This window comes from Cinclus cinclus, chromosome 26 (genome assembly GCF_963662255.1).
Source record: "Cinclus cinclus chromosome 26, bCinCin1.1, whole genome shotgun sequence".
Taxonomy (NCBI): Eukaryota; Metazoa; Chordata; class Aves; order Passeriformes; family Cinclidae; genus Cinclus; species Cinclus cinclus.
The window spans coordinates 4,501,394-4,523,914 of record NC_085071.1 but is presented as its reverse complement, the minus strand read 5'-3'; the positions used below and the strand labels follow the sequence as shown (position 1 = coordinate 4,523,914).

Sequence of the window (22,521 nt, the reverse complement as noted above, 5' to 3'; positions counted from 1 at the left end):
ATGCTTGTGCACAGCTACCCGGGCATGGTGAGTGCGGGACGGGCACGGGTGGGGCAGGACGGGATGGGACGGGGAGGTCGGGGACTGGGGCCGGGGGTCCGTGCCCTCCTCACCGCCGCTGTTTTCGCCGCCGCAGGACCGCGCCGAGGGGCTGCCCGGGGCGCCGGCCGGGGCCCGCCTGCCGCAGCTGCCCTCGCTCAACCAGGCGCCCTACGGCTCGGCGCCGCCGCTCTGCCACACGCCCGCCGCCGACTTCCAGCCGCCCTACTTCCCCCCGCCGTACCCGCAGCCTCCGTTGCCCTACCCGCAGGGCCAGGAGCCCGCTTACCCTCACCTGGCGGACCCGTACGCGGCGCTCAGCCCTCTGCACCAGCACCAGCAGCCCGCTTGGCCCCCGCAGCGAGGCCGGCAGGACGAGCCGGGGCTGCTCTCGCAGACCCACCGCGCCCTGGGGCTCGACCCCCGCCGCGATTACCCAGCCGTACCCCGTCTGCTCCACGGGCTGCCCGACGGTGGCCACGGCCTCGCCGACGGCCCGCTAGGCCTCCACGGCCTCGGCCACCACGGCCTCGAGGACATCCAGGTACGGGGGGCCGGCGGGAGCACCGGGAGGGTGCCCGGGGTGGTTTGGTTGCGCGGGGACGGGGCCAGATCCCTCTGCCCGTGCGACCGGAGGCTCCCGGCGGGACAAGTCGGGCTCTACGGCGTCCGTACCGCCGAGCAAGCAGAAACTTTGGGCCGGGGGGTTCCCATTACTGGGGCTCGCTCGTGCCCTCAGAATTCCTTCTGGCCGGGGGCAGCGGGTGGATCGTGCCGCGGCCGCGCTGTCCCCGCGTCGCGAGCAGCCGGTGCCCGGAGCCCGCTGACGGCTTTTTCCTCGGTGCTTTCAGGCCGTGGACGACGGCGGGATGAACCTGCTCGATCAGTCCGTGATCAAGAAAGGTAAGAGCGCGGAGGCTCAGCGGAAAGCGGCACCGGACCGGGCCCCGTTCCTGCCCTCGGGGCTCCCCAGCGTCGGGTCCCCCGCGTCCGCCCTCCCGCGGGGCTGCCCCCCGCCCGTCGGGAAGGACTCGCTGCTGTCCCCGGCGAGACTAAAACGAAAGCGGCGGCTCCCGGCGGACTAGCGTGTCCACTGGCCCCCGCGCCGCTGCTCTCCCTCGGGCGGTACCGCGGCCGCCGCTTCCTCCCGGTACCGAAGGGCCCGGACGGACGGACCCTGCCCCGGGGCTCAATCCCCCGGCGGCCGCGTACGGTTTGCGTGAAAAGCCCGGGGTTGCCCCGGCGGCCGCTCCCGGTGCTCTTGGTCCCGCCGTTCCCCGGTCGGAGCCCCGCGTCCGGCGGCGGGGGAGGCAGCGCGGGCCACGAACCGCTTCGCACGCCCCGGACCGCGGTGGATCGGGCCCGTTCGGCGGGACTGGTACCGAGGGGAAGGACGCGTTTTTACGGAGACGAGGAGTGGCGCGGTTTTGGGGCCGGTGCAGCCCGTCCGTGCAGCCGGGAGCGTCCCGCAGCCCCCCACCTCGGCAAAACCCGGGTCTACGGAGACCCCCCCCCCCCCACAGCCGCTCCATAACCGGGGCTGCGCTCCGGGATCGGAGAGGAAGAACAGCCTTCCTCTCCTGGGCCGGCGCGGAGAACCGCGCTGCGGGCAGAAGTCCCGCTCGACCCGCGGGGTGTCCCGTGTCCGGTTCTGCCCCGCACGCTGACCAGTCCCCCACATCCCAATGAACCGCTGGGTAGAACAGCTCTACTCCCTAAAATATTTCTGTACTAAACCTTCCGCCGGGGTGTAGCAAGAGCGGGGAGGGGGGCCCGGGAGCCTCTAGTGCGGTGCTCGGGGCGATCTCTACGATGGAATAATCCAGCACTGCTCTTGGCTTCTCCCCGCGATTTTTTACAGAAATGTATGGATGGGAAGGACACGTTTAACCACCGACCCCGGTGCGAACGGAACGGCAGCCACCGGGGCGGGTCGGTAACGCGGGCCGGTGGGTGCCACGGCCCCGCAGTCCCGGGGCTGGTCCCGGCCGTAGCCGATCCGCGGTAACTGCACTAAAAATCTCCCGATAGTGCGGTTCTTCCTCAGATGTTCCCGGTCGTTTCACGGGGCGAGCGGCCCTCCCGGGTGCGCCGCAGCCCCTTTCCCTAGAAAAGGCTGTTCTAGGAACACGCTGCTGCCAGCGGGACATTAATGACCCGCATTAATTGAGCTTTAATCAAAACGCTGGAGAGGCGTTTCATTAAACATTCGGGCGTGAGGAATGGTTGCAACGAGCTGAGGGGTGCGTGGGCAGGCGCCGACCGTACCTCCGCGGCTTGGGCTGTGCAGGAGCACCCCGGATCCCTCAGGAAACACCCCGCAGTGGGAATGTTTTTCTGGAAGTTCGGTTTGAGTTATAGTTGTTCCTTGGGATTTCCCCCCTCCTTTTTCCAAAAGCGCCATTACTTAGAATTTTTTTGTCTCCTATCAGGAGGATCTGTCGTTGTTTAGTGCCTGGTTTTTGCCCTTGGAAATTCTCTTGTCTTGAAAAGAAAATAAGAAAGGAAAAATAAAATTAAAATATCTCTGGCTGAAGGCGGGAATGTTGCAGAGAGCTCGACCGCAGCCCCTGTGCTCATGGGCACTTGTTCTTCCAGGCCTGTTCTCTTTCGGATATTTTAAATTTTTTAAAAATATTAATGTATCTTTTTCGCCCCTGTTTTGGGCTTATTTGAAATTATTTTAATATTTTCTATTATTATTCCTGTGTTTGGAGCGTAAAGCTCCAAGTTTGCTGAAGAAATCGATAAATCTAAAGCTAAGAGCGTGTTTGTGGGGGGAATTGGGCGGCCACACTGGACGGGCTGAGCCACCGGGGGTTCCTGGAAGCGGCGGCAGCAGCGGGGGCTCTGTCCTGGCACTGCTCCGTCACCCACCCCGCTGTAGGGGATGGGGAGAACGGGGTTAGGAGCCGATGGCCACGCTCCCCTTTCCCTGCCCCTGGAGGTTTCCGAACGGGTGAGCTCAGCTCAAAAGAAATCGGAAGAATTATAGAAGCTGCAGACGGGAATTCCTGGTCAAAACGCTTCTGCCCTCCACACGGCCCGGGGAATAAATTCCTTTACATTCGGCTTTATTTAGTTTTTTAGAATGTATAAAATGTGGTCGTTCTCACTCCGCTGGCTCTGTCAGGTTTGAGCTGTGTTCCGGAGCCCCGGTGGGGCTAGAGCTGAGCCCGGGCCCCCGGGGGGGAATGACACCCCAAGAAAAATAAAATTAAATTAAAACCGTCTGAGGCAGCTCCCGGCGGGTCCTGGGCAGAAGGTGCCGGAGGGGACGGCTGGGCAGCAGGGCTCGAGGACACCCTCTCTCTCTGAAGGGAGCGAGGGTAAACCCTAAAAAGCGCAGTTTTTTCCTAAATCGCGCCGAGATCCTAAATACCGATTAATCCTGGAATTCCTGACAGAATGGCCAACAGACAGAAACCTGATAGAAATCTTTGCGTGTGAAAACAGATCCATCTCTCCTAATTAGTTGCCGAGATACTGTTGTCCTGGTTCAACAAAATATTAATCACCTGCCCTAAATCCCCAAATCTCCCTTTTAACTCCCGTCCTTGGAGTCGCATTTAATCTCCGGTCAGAAAGAACCCGGAACGGGATGGAAGAGCCCGGCAGCCCCGCGCTGTCCCCGCAGCCTGTCCCCTCCCGTATCCCGGGGTTTCGGGGCCATCCCCGCGGCACGGGGGTCACTGCCGATGTCCCCCCGCACGGACGGGCCCCGCCGCGGGCGCGGGGCTGCGCCGCCCGGTGCGGGGAAGATGCTGCCCGAAGCCTCGGAGCGCTGTGTGGGAGCATCCCTGACTGCGCGTCTGTTTTCTTTCCTTTTCCTTCTTAAATAAACTTCCACGGTTCCTTTCACAAATTCCAGGGATTTTGTGGGCATCTCGGAGACGCGGTTCGTTGCCACTCTCTCCCCTCCGAGTGTTTTCCCGAGCCCACAGCGCTCCGGCTCTTTGACTGCGGGTTACCCCGAATTAAACAAAAGCGGGGATTTAAGAAAAGCGGGGATTTGCCCCAGCACGGGCTCCGGGGACCGCCACGGGACCCCCCATCCCGCAGTCCCGGCCGTGGCTGCGCAGTGCCCGCATCGCGGAGCGGGGAGCCGGGTCCCGGCTGCGGGAGGCAGATCCCGCCTGGAAACAGGCGTTCAAATACCCATTTCCACCGTTTCCCTCGGGTCTGGTTCCGGTTCGTTATCGCCGTGGTGATCCCTAGGGCTGGAGGCGCCGGGTGATGCGGGGTACCGGGAAACCTCCGGTGAGGGGTTCCACTTCGGCTGTGGGATGCGGTGTGGGAGCTGGGATTTCACTTGGAGCAGGGAGAGATGTGATAGCTCTGAAAAACGGAGCATGAGTTTTCCCCCGAGCTGTCGTGACAAATGGGGCGATAGATTTCGTTCAGGAATTAAATGCATAAAATCTTGGATAGGGCAGCAGAGCATTTATGAATGTCTTTTACGTCCGTTTGTTCATTCTCCCTTTTTTTTCCAGAAGTATTTCAGAAATTGTTTTCTGTGTCTTTCTTTTGTTGTTGTTTTGTTTGTGGTTGGGATTATTATTATTAGTATTAGTATTAGTATTATTATCAATTTTACTTTTCCTTCCAAACATTTATATAAGACCAGGAAGATATTAGGCTGGGAAACATTAAAATTAGCTCGAAAAAGTTCAGTTGAGGCTCTCTCTACTTTAGTCTACAGCAGCTCAGGAATTTTCTGCTCCACTCACCTGCTGCCCTGCTGTTAAGATGCACAGATCAGCTACAGAGGTCTGGCTGTGATACCCCCCGAGACATAAAACTGGAGACTCAGCAAGCCCCAAGCTCCTGGTGCAGGGTGCGACTTTCTGGTTATGAAATCAAACATTAGGTCGTTGTGCTCAGTAGCAAAAAATCCTGCAGCTTGGTTGTAAAATAAGGAGGGACTTTATTGCTTTCACATCCTTTTGGGATCAGCAGAAAGCTTCTGAGAGAGCCTTTTTATTACAAAGAAAAATACAAATCTCTTTCCCTGGCACCTGGGGACAGGCTGGGGTGTGGGAGCAGCCCAGGGTCCTGCCGGCAGTGGGCTGGAGTGAGCTGGGGCTCTGTGGCAGCAGGAGCAGTGTGAGCCACAGGGGCCCGTGCACCCGCTCGCGGGCACAAGTTTTGGCTGTGGCATTTTACAGCCTGAAGTAGAGACAGAGCAGGGTGTGACCAGCGTGGGCTCACACTGGCACCCAGATACACACAGCACACGTCCCCGGGCTCTGGGCTGGCCTGGTCCTGCCACTGTGTCTTGTGTTTGTGGACTTGGCTCTTGCCACTGTCACTTGTGTTTGTGGATCTGGCTTCTGCTGCCCTCCCTCATTTTTGTGACTTGTTCCAATTTCCATCTGAGGCTTCTGAGCGACTCCGAGGGGCAGTGCTAGCGTTTCTGCTCAGGAATGTGGACCTGTTTGGCTGGATACTGGACAGACAGATGGAAAGCTGTGCCTCAGAACCCACAGTCAAGAATATCGAAAGAAGTAGCTGTCACTGCTAAGGAATGTGGCAGAGGAGGGAGATTAAGACTGAGATCCTTAGATCCACTCACCACCGCACGCGAGCTCCAGGTTTTGAAGCTTCTGAGCTTCTTCTCAAGCTGATGGTACTGGTGGGACTGGGGCACTGGCATGATGACAGCAGTGCCATTTCTCCTTTGTTTCTGTGCAAGGAGGAATCAAGCTATAAGAAATGTAAGAAGCCAGATGTGGCAGGGGAAAAAAAAATCCTGAAAGAGTGGTAGATTAGATAAACATCATTTCCTGTGACGAGCAAGGTAATAAATGAGGTCATCCTGTAAAACACCTGGGGCTGTGAAGACACAGCTTTTATAGGACTGTCCAGGGCCGTGGGTGGAGGTAGTTGGCTTCCAGTCAGCTGCAGGGTGCTGGGCTCACTGGGGAGCCCTCCCAGCTCTCTGCAGCTTCATCTGCAGCGGTAGATTGCCTGAGTAGGAAAAGGGGCTCACCCGGGACAAGCCGGGTCTTGACTGAAACTTCTGCTGCCTTAGTGCTGCTCACGAATGCTTTAAAGTTTCGACAAGCCCTCGCACACACCGGGAGATAGAGCAGCGTTCCTCAAAACACAGTCACACCTCCCGAGCCCGGCGCTTCCCCCTCGCGCGCACGCTGCACGGCAGGAACACCTACTAATCAAACAGAGAAACTTAAAAGAAAGTTTTTACTCTGAACTGCATCCAGATCACCATTCCTCCATTAAAATTATATTTTTAATGTCCTATAATTGCACCAGGATAAGCCCAGGTGTGTGTTCATGTGAGATAACACATGCGGGTACTGGTGAAGGCGCTGGGCTTTGTCTCAACCTCCCCAGTGCCTCCCAGGCATGTGTTATCTCCAAGTTTCATGTACCTTGTCATGACTTACTGTTTAATTAGATGTTTTTAAATGAATTTTTTGCTTTGTTAGAAAGAAAGAGCAACTCTTAAAGGGCAGGTTTAGGAAAGCCAGCTTGGGTTGTTTTTTGGCATGTCGCTCGAGCCAGAGCTGCAGCACCTCTGCTCCAGGAGGACTCCAGGTGAGGCTTCTCCATGGACAGCACCGAGCAAGCAGCACAGACATGTTTGGCTTGCTCTGAAGCACCTTTCCCTTCATTCTGGGGCTGTGAGGTATTTTTGCAGTTTGGTGGCCACTGTCACATCACTACCATGGCTCCCAGAGGGGCTACTTCACCCACAGGTAGACTGGCAGCAGGACAGCCTTGGCCAGGTGACACCTGAGGTGTTTGTCTCTGCAAAGGAAGGGGTGCCAAGATTTTAATTTGTGTGACAGCACAGGTACCTGCCTCACTGGGGTCCATCAGGAAAAAACATCCACAGCAGCACAAACACAGGCAAGACCCACAGAGACCCATCGATGTCACTCCAGTCCAGGGTCACACTAAACCTGCAGCAGAGCAGAGGCTAACACAGACTATTTCTCCCAGTTTAATAATATTCCAAGATACATGATCTCAGAAAAAAAAAAAAAGTTTTCAATCTCTCTTAATTATTTGAAGAGCCTAAATGAGGTTCTCTGAAGTCCTAGACTAGCACTCTCACCACTAAACCATCCCACCCCTTCCTGTGTGATCCAGGGAATTACTCACTCTTGCTGTCCTTCCATTTGTTTGTTTATTTTAATTCTTAATGGAGGAACTAATTAGCAAATCTGGATGCAATCCTTGGAGCTGCTGTGTGCTCAGCTCTCATCTCCCTGGCCTGTCCCAGCCGAGTTCCCCGTGCCCAGATATTGCCTTCCCTCTGGTGAGAAGTGTGGTTTGGGGTGAAAGGGCAGAGAAGCACATGGGAGTGAGAGGGAATATCTAGAAATGAGCCCAAGGTACCTATTGCAATTAAACCACCCCAAAACACAGCATGGCAGGAGCTAGGGGCTTGGAGCAGGAAGAGGGGACCTGGGAGCAGAATTAGGGGAGCTGGGAGCAGGTTCACCTTCACAACTTAAAAATCCATCACAGTGTCTGTGGTGCGTGCTTGGGATTCCAGCCGGGCTGAGTCTCCCCACCCTCTATCTCAGGCATTTATCTGGCATCAGTCACCAGGCGCCAGGGAGAGGATTGGGTCAGGCCCTGTTACCTCTGGACTGGTCAGACAGGTCCCAGGGAGCAAGTGGTGTCCCCGGGGCTCCCTGGGAGCCCCAAAGTGGCCACATGCATGGGAGAAAGCAGAGCCACATTCTCAGGACTGGAGAAGTGCAAGCAGAGGATCTGACCGAGGGTGCTTAGGGAGGTTTCCAGCACAAGATCCCAGTTAGCCAGAGCCAGGGCAGCCATTGAAAAATCATCATCAGGGGGTTTGTTTCACCAATACACTGGTGTCAGCAACCCAGGTCATCTGAGCAAGAAGAAGGAAAAGCCTTTTCTGCTGTGACGTGGGTGAGCAGTGCCTGTTCCCAGAGTGATCCCTGGACAAGCTGGCAGCTCTGGAGCAGCCGCTGAACCGAGACATTCACGTTGCTGTGGTCAGACCCAGACTGAAGCACCGACAGCTCGGCGGGCTGGCAGCGAGCTCAGCATGAAGGGAAGAATTTTTTTGTTATTATTAATGTCTAATCTTTGCTGAATGCTCTTTTGCCCTTCAACAACCTGAACAGATTTAACAAATAGACAAGAACATCTCAACAGCTTCCACGGGATCAGGATCGGCCACCGCTCACCACGACATCACAGCTTTGTTCTCCCCTTTTAGCTTATGGAGATCCCAGTCACACAAATTCAGGTGCATCTATGGGGAATACAGGGAAAATCTCTTGTGCATGTTGTTGCAAAATAGATTAAACTGTTTAAACACGTAAGGATCTCATAGACTGGGTGTCAAAGTGTGCTAAAGGAGTAAACTTGGGGTGGTTGATGGTACAGGCTGAGTTATGGAGTGTGTGGGGATGGGAGCGCCCGCTGCAGCACAGTCAGGGGTCACATTGGATGGGGAACTTCCCTTGGTGTCAGCAGGGGCAGTGTGGATTTTCAATTCCTCTGGCTTAAATCCTCCAGCTCTCCAGCCTCCTGTTTCTAAACCTGCTTGGTTTGGGCTGTGAAACATGAATTCTATATGGGCAGAATTTGAATTGCATTTTAAATAATTATTCATTAACTGAACTGTAATGGAAATAGCTAATTTTCTAATGTAGACATGGAAGGGCACAGCTGCAGATTCAGAAAAAGTAATTTAGAATCAAGGGGAAATCATGTGAATTACCAGACAAAACTGACTTCTCCAATGAAGTCGCTGCGTCGGGGTGGCTTCCAACCAGCAGTGCAGGAAATATATCCAAATATTTTGTCACTCATAAACAGAACCCAAATAACTTTCATTCATTCCCTTCAAAGGTTCAGACCCCTGAGTTTTACTATTTAGGGGGACATTTTAAGCACTGATGTTTGGTGCCTTCCAGTGAAGTGTTTCTGTGGTTACTGCTCAGGCTGTGACATCAAGGTTCCCCAGACAGCAGAATCCACTCCATGAAATGAAGCATGGAAAGGAAACATGTGGGAACTCACCACAAATTAATTGTGAACAGTTTCCAAAAAGCTCACAAACTATTCTGTACAGTAGCATATTTGAGGTCAAGTGATTCCTAAATGGTGAAGTAGGAAAATTAGCATTTCAGCATTAGCTGAAATTATCAATTGCAGAGCACTTACTAATCCCCTTCCCAATTCCTGCAGAAGCATGGGGGGGGCTGAGTAAATTTTAATATTATAGCACCTGGCCATTCTTATCAAAGCAAGATGTACTCAGTAGGGAACATCCTTAACCAAGCCATTGTACCCATGGATCTGGGGGAGTCTGAACCCTCCTGCTCTGTTGATCCATCCCAAAACTCCCCAGGAAATACCTGCAGTGACACATGGTTGGGACTACACTGGGTCAAGCAGAGGTACAGAATGTAAAATGGAATTAATATCACATGGCAACTTCATATTTCTTTCCCAACATGATGAATGGATTTGCATGGGAAACAAAATGTTAAGTATGGGAGTTTTGCATAGGCATGGGACCTCTCCTGATTAGCTTTCTCATGGGAATAGTTTGATGTTGTATCCCTGCTTTCCTCTGAGGGTCCGAGATTCATTTCCCTATCAGAACCCAGCCATCTTGAAAACCCACAGATAAAACCAAGATTCTTTCCATCCTTCCATTTGAAAAGGCCGATGATGGTGGTTCCTAGAGAGACTCTTTGACACGGGGACTTGGTTCAGGTTGTGCATTGGAGATAAAGAGAATACCTGTATAATCCCCTCTGGGAAGAGAGGATAATTACAGAGTGCTCTTTGAAATACAGCTGATGGCTCTGACCTCCTTCCCTGGACCATCAATAAATACCTCTCTGCTGAAACACCAGGAAATTGGAGCAGCTGAACTCTGCAGCATCTCCTCCCTGAAAAAAGGGCTTTTAAAGGGATGGTGGGAGCAGCTGCCCCTGGCTCACACCCACATCCAGATATTTTTTTATATATGTATCTCCATCTTATAATTTACATCAGAGACATTCAAAAGAAGGTTAGATGAGCTCACTGACAGCTCTTCCAGGAAGACAGCAGCAATCCCTCACCTCTCTACAGCACTTCCATCGGGGGCTGCACACAAACATCCATCAGTCCGAGCTTCCCCCCGCTGCCCCCAGAGCAGAGGGACCCCCGGCCAGGGAACGAACCAGGGGGTTTGGGGCTGTCATCGCTGCACCTGCAGAGTCTTGGAACCAAAACCTCAGCACCTGTGTCAGGTTTGGAGGGTGCAGGTGTCACCTTGAGGGGCAGCACGGTTCAGGTCTCTCTGCCCCCAGCGATGCCCGGGGCAGCCGAGGTGACCCGAGCTGGGCACGGTCCTGGAGAGGGACGGGGGGCTGAGAGGCTTTGGTGGGGGGCTGGAGACAGCGCTGTCGTGCCTGAAAGGTGAGCGATGGCTTCGTCCCAGGTGGTCTCCTAAAGCGATTCACTGATACCTCTTTAAAATGCAACCTCAACAGCAGCACACTCCCACACTTAAAGTTCTGATATTGAAGGATTCCACCTTACTGAGGAAGACATTTTACCTGTAGTGTATCTGGGGAGAGAAGAAAACAGACTTGAAAGACGGGCAGCGATTTGCATGTTCCCTCTGGACCTGTTTTTCCCCTTGCAGCATCCCAAGCTCCAGCTGGAAATAGAACAGAACAAATAACACCACGATAAGCAACTCAATTCCCAAGTACCACAATTTTTCCTGCTTACAAATCATTTTGCAAGCAGGCAGCACATTTATCCTATGGAAACAAGTCAGTACTTCGTATTTTTCTCTTTTTGTAGGCAAAGTTTCTTTTCCCTTAGACTCAAAAGTCGATGGCTTGCTGACAGTCCCTGAGCACGGACACGGGCTCCCGCAGCTCCCAACAATTCCCGCACTGAAGATTGAACGGGACTGCAGCTGCACTTTTTCACCTGGTATTTACATATCAAAGTGTCCATTTCCAAGAATCACAAAGGTAATTTCACCCACAAACTTTGGTGAACAAAGATCAGGAAGGAGAAGGAACGCAGGAGCTAAGGGATGGAGCATCATCAGCCCAGACCATGCGGGAGAGGGAGGATGAGGAAGCAAGAGGCACAGGGCTGTGGATCAGCCCGTGGATCAGCTGGATTTCACTGGGGCAAAGCAAGAAATTCTCCGAAGTTTTCTAGGCAAAAGCCTTTGAAGAATGGGTTTGTTTTGCTCCTTCTTTTTACCTCGAACTTAAAAGCCAAGGGACCTACTTCTGCAAGCCAGAACAGAAGAGACAGAAATTTTGTGCTTTCTTTCGGGACACTTTGAAGGCATGAGGCTCCTTATTTCATTCACTGGATTCACAGCCAAGCAATCCATTCAGCTGTGTTTATATCCTTCTCCCGGCTGTCTCCTGAAAAACCCTCAGGGAGACAAGGCTGTGACATCCCATCCCACCTGCAGCATCGCTGGAGGTATCGGGACTCCTGTTGTTCACGGGAATTAACTTTCCATTGCCTGTCTGCTCCAAGGGCATCATCACATCCTGTGCTCAGGCACTGGACCATCTCCTCCTGGCTGCATTCAACACCCAAGGACTTTTCACCTGGAGAAATCTCTCACCAGAGATTACTTGGCAAGTTTTAATTGGGTATCACAGCATCCCTCCCAGGTAGACATTATTATATTATTATCTGCAATTTGTTGCTGGAGACAGTCAAGCCCAAACTGGGATAGTGACTTGTCCTGTGTCATAACACAATTCCACTCTAGCTGTGCCAGACACAAGGAGATAACCCCAGGCAGGCAGGATGTTCTCCAGCTCAGGGAAGTCAAGGGATGAAGCCCTTGGTGTTTATGGACACCAGGACTTGTTTGAAATCACTCTCTCTCTCTCTCTGCCTCAGGGTTTTTGAGCCACAGCAAATGCAGTTTTGGGGGTTCGTTATCTCACAATTACACCATGGGATGTTTAAAAGACAAACCAGAGTTGACTCAACACAAAAGGCCACTCTGATGGGAGATCACAAACCTCGTGGTTCACAGGGAAGATGAAGTCATGTGTGGCTGCTCCAAGAACAGGGGGCAAGTGACTCACATGGGAGTTTGGGTCTCTGCTGCTCACACACACATGGAATACGACAAACTGCAAATGGTACCTGCCCTGTGAGGTTCAAGGCTGCAGTGAGAGGCTGAGTCTGATGGAAACACTTCCTGTGGGATGTACAGAAGAAATGAGGATTGTTGTCCTTCCCACACTTAGCAAGATTCTGCTGTGTGCCTGTTACTGCCACGCTGCCCATCTCCAAATCACCACAGCACCAGAAGCCAAGATAATGTGGTGACAAACAGCTTGATTTCACAGCTTCCTGCAGAAAATCCAAAGCTATGAAAACAGAGGCTGTACATAATCAGCCTGCAGCACAGCACATCCCAACACTTGGGTAACAGCTGAAGCCTGAATTGCTTAGAAAGGCATTCCCACAGACTGGAATTGCACACACACAGATCATGCCCATGTACCTGAGCTGTGGTAAATCATTTAACTTGCTCTGTGCCTCAATTTTCCTCAGCTGCACTAAGGAGCTGGCTTGAGTCAAGAGTGAGTTCATGGCTTTGGTGGCTGGAGCTGTACCAGCACTGGGCTGAGGATCACCAATGCGTGAAGCCCTTTGAGGTCTGCCAGCATAACCTTACTCCAAAATCTGTTTTCCCTTTTAGATCTGACCTCTCTGACCCATGCCAATGCTTACCTGTGTCCAGCCCACCTGCAGAATCCCCAGGGCAGGTCAAAATTCTACAAAGGGGCTTTAGTTTTTGAAATCTGCACCAAAGTTCACCTGGATTTGCTGATTTGGAAGTAGCAGGATTAATCTGAATAAATACCATTTCCATGAGAAAATCTCCCTCAGGAATGTCAGGTAGCTTGAGAAAAGAGCAAAAAAATATTTAGGATGACAGAGCGAAGCAATCAACATCAATAAATAGTAATTGATAAATACTAGGTATAGATAACAAAGAGGACCTTGCATTCCCAGGAGTGCTCTGAGCAGTTGTTAAAGGTCTGAGGTCTCCTTCTTCTCTTTTCTTTGGCTGAATCAACCCAAACTCCTACTTTTGCCCTGCCATTTACAGCTTCCTGGGATGGGCTGGGGTGACTCAGGCGTGCCTTGTCCCACTCATCAAGTAGCGCTGGAGGGGCACGAGCATCCAACCCTTCCTCATCAGCCTTTGTTGTGTGTTGGTCTGTGGCTGTGTGCATGAGCCTCCCTGGGATGTGTTTCTGATGAAAAGCCTGTCTTCCATGGTCAGGAGTGGGACCTGAGCCTGCCCAAGCTCCTGCCAGGGGGACAAGATGGGGAAGAGCCAGGTCACTGTGGGGAAGGTGATGTCCTACTCTGCCAAAAACGGGTGTCTCCTGTGGCTGATCCCACAGGACCTCAGAAGGGATGAGGAGTGCAATGACATGATGTGACATTTCTATCCCCAGCTGCAAAGCACCGTGTGGCTCTCAGCTCCTTGTTGCTCCCTTCGCTCTGGCACAGTGACACTGCAGCTCCCCCAGTCACACTGGGGCTGTTCAGTGCCTCAAACCTCATCGTGCAGACCCTGTCTCTGCTGTTCCTCTGCGCCGTAGCCGGGATGAGCCCTGGGCTCGAGGCTGTGGGAGCAGCACCGAGCGCTTCCCGGCCGGGCTCGGAAGGGCGCAGGGGTCGGTGCTGGGGCGTTGGGCTGTCACCCCTCTCATGCTTCCTTCTTGTCTGCAGGCTGGCTCAGGTGCTCCGATCACCTGCTGCTTGCGGGAGCAGGAAAGCAGCAGCTGAAGATCGAGGGGGACTTTTGGTTTACTCAGATGACAAGAGACAATTTTGGTTCCCCAAAAGCCAAGGAAACAAAGCTGTCAGGCTTTAATGGTAGCTTGTCTCCCTCCTGCAGCATGTTTATGGGCAAACAAGCTGCAGATCAGACCAGGCAAACAGCAGCAGGTGAGGCTCAATAACAATAATTCATGATTAATGGCGAATGTGGCTTTGTTTATTCTTGTTGTATTGAGGCAAATCTGTCTAGTGGATGAAGCACTGCTGCAGGACTCCAGGGCCCAGCTCAGCTCCTGGTACTGCCGCCCGCTCCATCCCTCCCTCACATCCCGTGTGCCCCGTGGGGGCACAAGCTCTACATGACACAGGCACCCTTGTCCCACCCCTGCACGTGCCCAAAGTGATGGGGCTGTGGCCTTGGCTGAGGCTTCGAGGCAGAAGAGCAATGGCAAAATCCACACTCAGTGCTGGTGCCTGCCTGGTTTGCTTGTGGCACAGAGCTGGGCTGACCCAGCTGTGCTGGGCTTTACCCTTCACAGCAGTCAGCTCCAGGACACAGCTTTGCAAGGCTTTGTTTCTGACAGTAGCATCATTCCTAAAACCTCCAGTACATGTTTCCCAAGTGTTGTGTCTCCATGCTGCACATCAGCATCATCCGTGCCTCCCCGTCACTGCCGTGGGGCGACGGGCAAACACAGAGCAGTATCCAACCCTTCTCCAGCCCAGTTTTCCATAGGCTCTGGTTAAGTCACATTGGTACCAGCTGACTTTGCCTCCTCCCCAGATGCCGTGTCCCATGGATGTGTGGTGAGGCACGATCCCTCTCCCTGCATGGCTCTGCTGTCCCTCGGGTGTGTGCAGGTCCCCGGCCACGCATGCGGCTTGAGCGCAGCCATGGCATGATCGCAGGCATGCACAGATGTGACCAGATATAATCCAGGTTACAGAGTGTACCAATTACAAACAGCTCTTCACATGACACTACAAGAAACACCTGCTCCCTAGGGGGGTCTGGTTTGGGGGTGGCCCTTTCTGCAGCAGAGCCCCATCCCTGGGACCCTGCAGGGCCTCACGCCTCAGCAGCGCTGCACGGATATTTGCAAAGCACGCTCTGACTTTTGATTTTAAGGGATCCCCTGGAGACTAACCTAACCTGTTCTGGGACTGCAGAAGAAAGCTTTGAAGTTGCTCCTTCCTGGAAATAGTCCTGGTTTCCTACGTCTCTGGGGGATGTTCCTGTTTTTGTTCTTCCCTGAACCAACCTCAGTCATGGCAAACACTGACCACAGCTGCCAGCTCCAGCAGGGCACTGGTGCATCCCACCCTTTGCTCCCTGACTTTGTGCAAGTTTTGTGCTGGGAGGAAACTCCACGTCCTTCAGTACCTTTTCATTTATCCCTTACTCTTAAAACATGAGTCACTTTTATGTAGCATGGGCTGATTTTTATTGCCATGCTAGCAAGTAGTTGAGCTGGATTTAAAATATGCTGATTGTAAGCTCCCCCTCGTAGATCCAGTCCATGTACCCTCCCTGGTTAATTCTGGGGTTTCTGTTTCATTTTGGGCATATGTACTTCCTTTATAAACCATGGCATTCACTGCTGCATTACTTGCAGGAACCATGTGACTGTGGAACAGTAATTCCTGAGGAAGCACAAAGAATTCCAGGGCTGAAATTACCTTTGGATTCTTTCAAAACCTGTTTTTTTTTTTTTTTCCTCCTGAGTTAAATTGGTCATTAATTTCAGAGCATAAAAGCCAAAGAGGTTTGGCACAAGTCTCTGACACAGTTTTAACTTACAAACCTTTATTGCGTCTAAGAATGTTTCTTATGGAATGATAAATGGGAAAACTGAGCCCCTTTGCCCTGGTGTGACGCCTGGTGTAGGTCCAATGAGATGCTGCAGCTACCAGTGCCTGCCTAACTTTGTGTTAATTGACTTTTGCCCATTAAGCAAAGGGAAGTTTGTGCTGGATTAATTTGGTTTGATCTTCTCAAGCTTCCTTTAAGCCAGGGATGATGAAAGTTTATGGCTGCAGCTATTTGTTGGGCTAATCCCAGAGCTGAAGGCAAAGAAACTCTTCCCCCTGGTTCCCGTGGGCACATGATGGAAGCACAGCTCTCGGCCAGCCCAGCAGCTCCCGGGTTTGGGGCAGGGAATGGAGGTGTTTCCTCGTGTGGTTGATCCTGCCTGGTGGGATGCAGTGTGTGCTGGCACAGAGCTGGGCTGCAGCTGCAATCCCTGGAGAGGATTGGCATCCTGGCCAGCAGGACCAGCCATGATTTCCCAGCCACCCACCTCCACGGAGCACCCAGAGGGGACAGGGAGAGCAGCTGATCACAGGTCCAGCCAGCAACGCTGTGGACAATCCTCAGTCTTCCAGAAGACCAGCCCAAACCTTGGCTTTAATTACATCTGGGCTGGGAGGGATGGGAACACAGGTGAGGGCAGCATTCAGGCTTCTTCCTTTCCTTTAACCTTTATTTAGTTTAGTTTCATCACTCCACCTCGCTTCTCTCATTGAGGAAAATAAGGAACTAATGAGACATCCCAGCAGCCGTGCTGTTGCCTGGGAAGGATTGGAGAGCTGCCTGGAGAGTCTGGGTCTCTCAGCCATGGTCTCCTCTTCTCTCCCTCTTCCTTGTCTCCAGTGCCCATCCCCTCGAAGGCCAACGGCACCACCATCTCCACCCTATCCATGAACAAAGATGCCCTGATCGGAGGGGTCACGAATCCCAACGAGGTTTTCTGCTCCGTGCCCGGCCGCCTCTCCCTCCTCAGCTCCACCTCCAAGTACAAGGTGACGGTCGGGGAGGTGCAGAGGAGGCTTTCACCCCCCGAGTGTCTCAACGCCTCTCTCCTTGGTGGAGTCCTCCGCAGGTAAGCTGCCCCAAGAGCCCCAAGATCTGTGTCCAGCACCAGCTCTTACCTCACATAAAACGATGAGAAATTCTGGTGTGTGGTACATCAAGGAATAGTATTTTTATTGCTTGTTCTTCTTTCCTTTCAAACCCCAAATCTTAAACTAGGATTATGGTTATTTTAACATGAATTACATGGAAATTTATTTTCCCATTTTGTTTTCTCTTTTCAGAGCCAAATCAAAAAATGGGGGTCGGTGTTTAAGAGAAAGGTTAGAGAAAATTGGACTAAATCTACCTGCAGGAAGGCGCAAAGCTGCCAACGTCACCCTGCTCACATCCCTCGTGGAAGGTAAGAGTCTCTCCCTGCTCCCATGGAGGGTGGAGTGCCGAAACTTCCATCCCCTTAATTTTCACCTTTCCACAAACCAGAACTCTTGAAATATGGAGCAATCGCCACTGAATGAACACGGCAATATCCCTGTGTAAATCTCCATACTGATCCAAGAATATGTCCTTTTAAACAAGCAGACTCTTGGAAAGGCAGTGGGTAGAACAAAAATGAAACCAAGATAGCAAATGTCTAAGCATATTCGCCCTGTCTGTGGTAGGAGGTTGGAACGACATGATCTTTAAGGCCTCTTCCAACCCAAACCATTGTAGAACTCCATGCTTCCATGTCTGTTTTCCAAAACTCAGCCATTTCTGTTGGATCAGATGTGGCCCATGGAAAAGGCCAAGCAGGGCTGTGAGCATCCTTCTGGCTGGACCTCAGGGTATCCCTCATTTCTTTGAGCTGGTTTTAATAGCTGGGTCACAGAGACCAAACACAAAATACACCTGAATAAAGATGCCAAGAATTTCCCAGTTGTTCTGCAGCCCCTGCGTGCACCCACCTATGGCACAGCTCAGGTGCTTCTGACCACGCCACCCTTGGGCAGCATCCCAAGCTCCTCAGGTCCTCTGTAAGAAGGAAATGCCTTATATCCAAGTCCTTCCCTCCTCCAGGGAATGAGTGAGACACCAAGGAGATGTCAAACTGCTCTGAGGTTTTGCAGGTGGAGCTCAGGTGTGTAGCAGCCGCCCTCAGAGCTATGGAAAAGGTGCTGCCCTGGCAGGCAGAGCCCTGCCCAGACATGTGAGGTGCCCCTGCCTAACTCGGTTACTTCCTGCCCTCCTACTTCTCTCCACCATGGAAATGATGATGTTGCCTCTGCATCCTGGGAGAAAAGCACACGGGGTTGCAAACAAATGGAATGACAGCTCTGCCTCCCTCTGAGCTCAGGAATCCATTGTGTCCGTGCAGGCAGCTGCCTTTGGATCCTGAATAGAAAATCATCTCCATTGTCGCCAGCAAATTAAATGACCCGCTTCATTAGGCGGAGGTTGTTACCCAGGGCAATTGGTTCATGCTGAATGAAAGGCTGTTTTCCATGAAAAGAAAAGAAAGAAAAGAGTGGAGGAAAGAAAGGAAGGAAGAAATGTACAGTTTGATTTCAAGTGGCTGCTGATGCTTTGGTTGCTGCTTCCCAGCTCATAGTAAATAGGAGTGCTGCCATGTGTGTTTGATGGATATAATTTCCTCCTGCTTGTAAGCATGATGGAACCAGGGGAGGTTCCACCCAGAGGAAGGTGCTTCTGCAGTGCCATCACCCAGCACACATAAATTGTCTTGTGCCCATCTGCCCCAAAGACATTATTTCCTGAATATTTGCTGTCTTGGCTTAATTTGTTTTCTCCCCTCTGCCTCCCTTAATTATTTAAAAGAGCCAATGGATGGGGTTTTGAGTGCAGATGAAATATCATTTCTTACACTGACCCACAGCCACTCATACAGATGGGGACGATGTTTCTGGAGAACCCAGGGAGCACCAGGTAGAAACAGCTTCCTTGGGAGCCCTCACCACATACACCAAGCACTCACCCTCTCTTGGGCAAGTGCTCCATGACAGCACTTCCAGCCTCGACCCAGGGGAGCAGCAGGGCGATATTTCCACTCCAGAAACATCCCTAAGCTCTTGGAAGCAGGTTTGTCCCCAGCCAGGTTCTTGCTGCCCCTCTGCCCACCATGGCCCTCTGTGCACCCTCCTGCAGTCTCTCCTCCTCAAGATCTGGCTCAATGTTTTTTTAACACTAAAGCCAGAGTGCCCTGTCCCCCCAACACCTCTCTAATTTAGCATCCAAATTGCCTTTAAAAAACATTAAAATGTGCAGTCACTCACACATTCATGGAAGAAATAAATACTGGCTTCAGCCCTGGCTCTAACCATGGGGTCACTCATCTCCTTTTTGTTATTTCAATATCAGTTTTTCAGCAATTGATCCTTTCTGTCTTTATAAAACACAAACAACTACAAATTCTGATTGTTTAGTTTACCTTATTTGCTCTTTCTCTGGAGGAGGAGATGCATTGGAAACTACTGTTATGTGGGAAGCAGAGACACTTCCCTATAACAGAGCTCCACAGACTGAGCTGCAGGAGCAGGGCAGGCTGAGATGAGATCTGGGTTAATGCTATTAGGATGGATGGCCTAATACATGTGAGCAGCAGGGGGGCAAGGCAAATTAACTCTGCCTGCCCGACCAGGATTTCGGGTGTTGGGTATGATCAATTGCCATCAGCTCTGATTATTTCCACGGGGACGCCTGGAGATGGATCAATTCCATCAATGGGTGGGCATTTCCACAGAGTGATGGATACACTGCCTGCACGTCCAGCCCGAGGGCCCCTGGGCACTGTGGGGGATGTAATCCCCTTCCTCCTGCCCCTTCCTCCTGCCCTGCCTTGTCCAGTAGTCATGGGGCTGAGGTCACTCTTTGACCCTCCAGGCTCCCTTTCAATCTCTACTCAGTTTGGAGAGGCCAAGCAGGAAATTTGGGAAGAAGTAGGGAAAGATGCAGCAGGGAATGCTCCCAAGTAAGAAATGCCTCTGCTATTCTTCCCTTTGCAGCAGGTGTCCAGAGTCACACCTCAACCTGCTCCAAGGCCAGCACTGTCTTGATGTTCTTGTCAAAGGTAGTAAGGGAAGAACCCAGCTGCTGTTTAGAGCTGGCACCAGCTTAAGCTTGCCTTACAGATGAGAATAAGAAACTCAGCGGTGTTTCTACAAGAGATGAAGGTGGGGAGAGCTCTTGGGTGGCCACTGAGACAGGGAAGGGCCCCTATCCCATTAAAAACTGAGCCCCAACAGTGAGATGGCTGAAGCTCTACAGAAGTTCCCAGTTCCCAGTTCCCTGTCACACTGGTGCTGGCACAGTGCTGATGTTCCTCTGTCCTGCTTGCAGGTGAGGCCATTCACCTGGCTCGAGATTTCGGGTACGTCTGTGAAACGGAGTTCCCAGCCAAGGCAGCAGCAGAGTACCTGTGCCGGCAGCACTCCGACCCCACGGAGCTCCACACCAGGAAAAACATGCTGCTGGCTACCAAGTGAGTACAGAGGGCAACGAGTCACGGGTGCATTCGGTATCTGCAGCCAAGGAGGGCAGCATTAGCCCCCAAACTTTACTCTTCTGTGGGGAGGAGATGGACTCACACTGCAGGAAGGTGTCCAGCAGGGGGAATGGCCTGCACAGATTGAAGGGTTTGCTCCTGCATGGGAGAGGGTTGCCCAGCCCTAGGGAGCATTTTGGTACAGCCTCATGTGCCCTTTCAGAGCTGGAGCACCAGCAGTGGCTCCAGTTCTGCACTCCAGGCTGGAGCCAAAAACTTCCAGTGGGGAAGCAGCTGTTCAGGCAGGGAGCAGGAGAGGAACCCTGAAATGCACTCAGAGAAGTTGTGGATGCCCCACACTTTAAAACGTTTAATGCTAGGTTGGATGAAATTCTGAGCAACCTGATGTCCAAGCCAGAGGGATTGGAACTGGATGATCTTTTAGGTCCCTTCCAACCCAAACTATTCTATGATTCTATGACTGTGTCCTGGAGCCCTCCATGTACATTATAGTGACCAAACCTTTCTCTTTCAGGCAAATTTGCAAGGAGTTTGCAGACCTGATAGCCCAGGACCGCTCTCCACTGGGGAACAGCCGCCCCTCGCTCATCCTGGAGCCCGGAGTGCAGAGCTGTTTGACTCATTTCAGCCTGATAACCCACGGCTTCGGGGGCCCGGCCATCTGTGCCGCCCTCACCGCCTTCCAGAACTACCTGGTGGAGTCCCTCAAGGGGCTGGATAAAATATTCATGAACAGCACAGGGAACGGGCACACGACCGGGGACACCAAAGCATCAGACAAAGAGGTGAAGCATCGGAAATAACAGCGCTGCTTGCCCCGGTGGGAGCTCCCCCCGGGCACCCGCGATGGCTCCAGGGGGAAGGGTGACCCAGTGCACTGTTCTCTGAACTGCTGAGGTTGAGCGTGTGAGGAAACTCCTAAAGCAAGCAGAGAAAACACAGGGAAAAAAAAAAAAAAAGAAGATTTAAAGAATTTAAGAAGCAAACAGTGCTAATGAACGTAGTGAGATTGAGAAAAGCCAGGCTGATGGCTTTGGGGGTTTGCCTTTTGCCTTTTTTTTTTTTTTTTTTTTTTTTTAATGTGGATGCAGGAAGCCAAGTCATGTGCAATTTTGATTTTATTTTGCTTTTTAAAAAACCCACAGTGAAATCCTGGCATTCTCCAGGAGCTTGCTCCAGCTGAAAAAACTGAGAGGAATGAGCAAAAGCCTCATCAGTGCAAGACCCAGAGCAGGAGCAGCCGAGGGCAGGGGGACAGAGCCCTGGCTCTACCTGGATTTATCCACTGGTGTTGAGGCAAACACACGGGAAACCTTCCCATTTCCCCACCCACAGCCCAGCCCTGTGACCAGGACAAGGAAAATTGCTGGCAGAACTGCTGTGGATTTAAAGCAGTTCCAGGACTTGTTTACAGCTTCAAACTGAGATTCACTGTGGATTTTCCTGTGGGCTGAGGAGCCCCAAGCCACGGCACGAGGGAGGAACAACCACAGAGCCAACAGGTCCCAGGGCAGGACCGAGGGGAGTCCCCCTGGCTGCTGCCCTCCCGGCTAGGGATAAAGCAGGTGAACTTAAATCCAGGACTAAATAAAACTCCACAACTTACAGAAAACAGCACACAAGTTTCTAAAATTAGTAATAATAATAAATAAAGCACAAGGAGCAGAACTTGAACCAGGCCAAACTGAACTGTTCTAAATCTGTATATATTTATTTATGTGTAATTAAAATCTGAAAGTTTTAAAATGTCCAGTGCAAGTTATTTATATCAAATTGAGTTGAGTTTTTTGTTTTGTCTTTTTTTTTGTTTATTTGTTTGTTTTGGGTTGGGTTTCTTTTCTTTTGAAAGATGCAAATCTTTGGATTTTCTAACATTAGAAATGGGAATGAAGTTTTGGATCCACCAAACTGTAGCATGGACAAGTTAGGCTGTGATAAAGATGACTCTAGAAGTTCTGCAGGATTTTGTACTTGCTGTTGTTTCTCTTAATGCTGCAATAGATGTACAACAACCACACTACAATGTCATTCTCATTCTCTTAATAAACCTCTTTTTATTTGAAGTGAGCCCCTCCATCGTCTTTGTGAGAAGGATCCTTTGCCTCTGTGGTTGTATCTTAAAAGGGATTATATAGTTTATTATATGGAAATTACATAAAATTGCATAGATTTAAGAAAGAATTCTCCAGTTTCATGGCTGGGGGTTGAGTGCTGCCACAAACAGAGCTCAGGGGGTGACAGGAGCTGGTGCTCCTGCCCAGTATCCCCAGCCCTTGAGCTGAACCAGCTGGCGCCAGTGGAGGTGAATGAGTTTGCTGCTGTTTCAGAACTACTCAGGGTAGTCAAATCT

General features: G+C 51.8%; 1 protein-coding gene across 1 annotated transcript; it reads left to right on the top strand.

Annotated features, from left to right (window-relative positions):
- TFAP2E (transcription factor AP-2 epsilon) lies at positions 1–21,796 on the top strand. The gene is made up of 7 exons (XM_062508944.1): positions 1–27; positions 137–583; positions 891–942; positions 16,511–16,739; positions 16,954–17,072; positions 20,006–20,147; positions 20,686–21,796. The coding sequence occupies exons 1-7, from the start codon at positions 1–3 to the stop codon at positions 20,972–20,974; spliced, it is 1,305 nt and encodes a 434-aa protein (XP_062364928.1). The 3' UTR covers positions 20,975–21,796.
- The last annotated feature ends 725 nt before the right edge of the window (positions 21,797–22,521 follow it).

Bases quoted from the DNA above. Each gene is read 5' to 3' on its own strand.
- TFAP2E (XM_062508944.1), top strand. From the start codon at position 1: ATGCTTGTGCACAGCTACCCGGGCATG. The intron at 584-890 runs GTACGGGGGGCC...CGGTGCTTTCAG, and splicing joins ACGGCCTCGAGGACATCCAG to GCCGTGGACGACGGCGGGAT. The intron at 20,148-20,685 runs GTGAGTACAGAG...TTTCTCTTTCAG, and splicing joins AACATGCTGCTGGCTACCAA to GCAAATTTGCAAGGAGTTTG.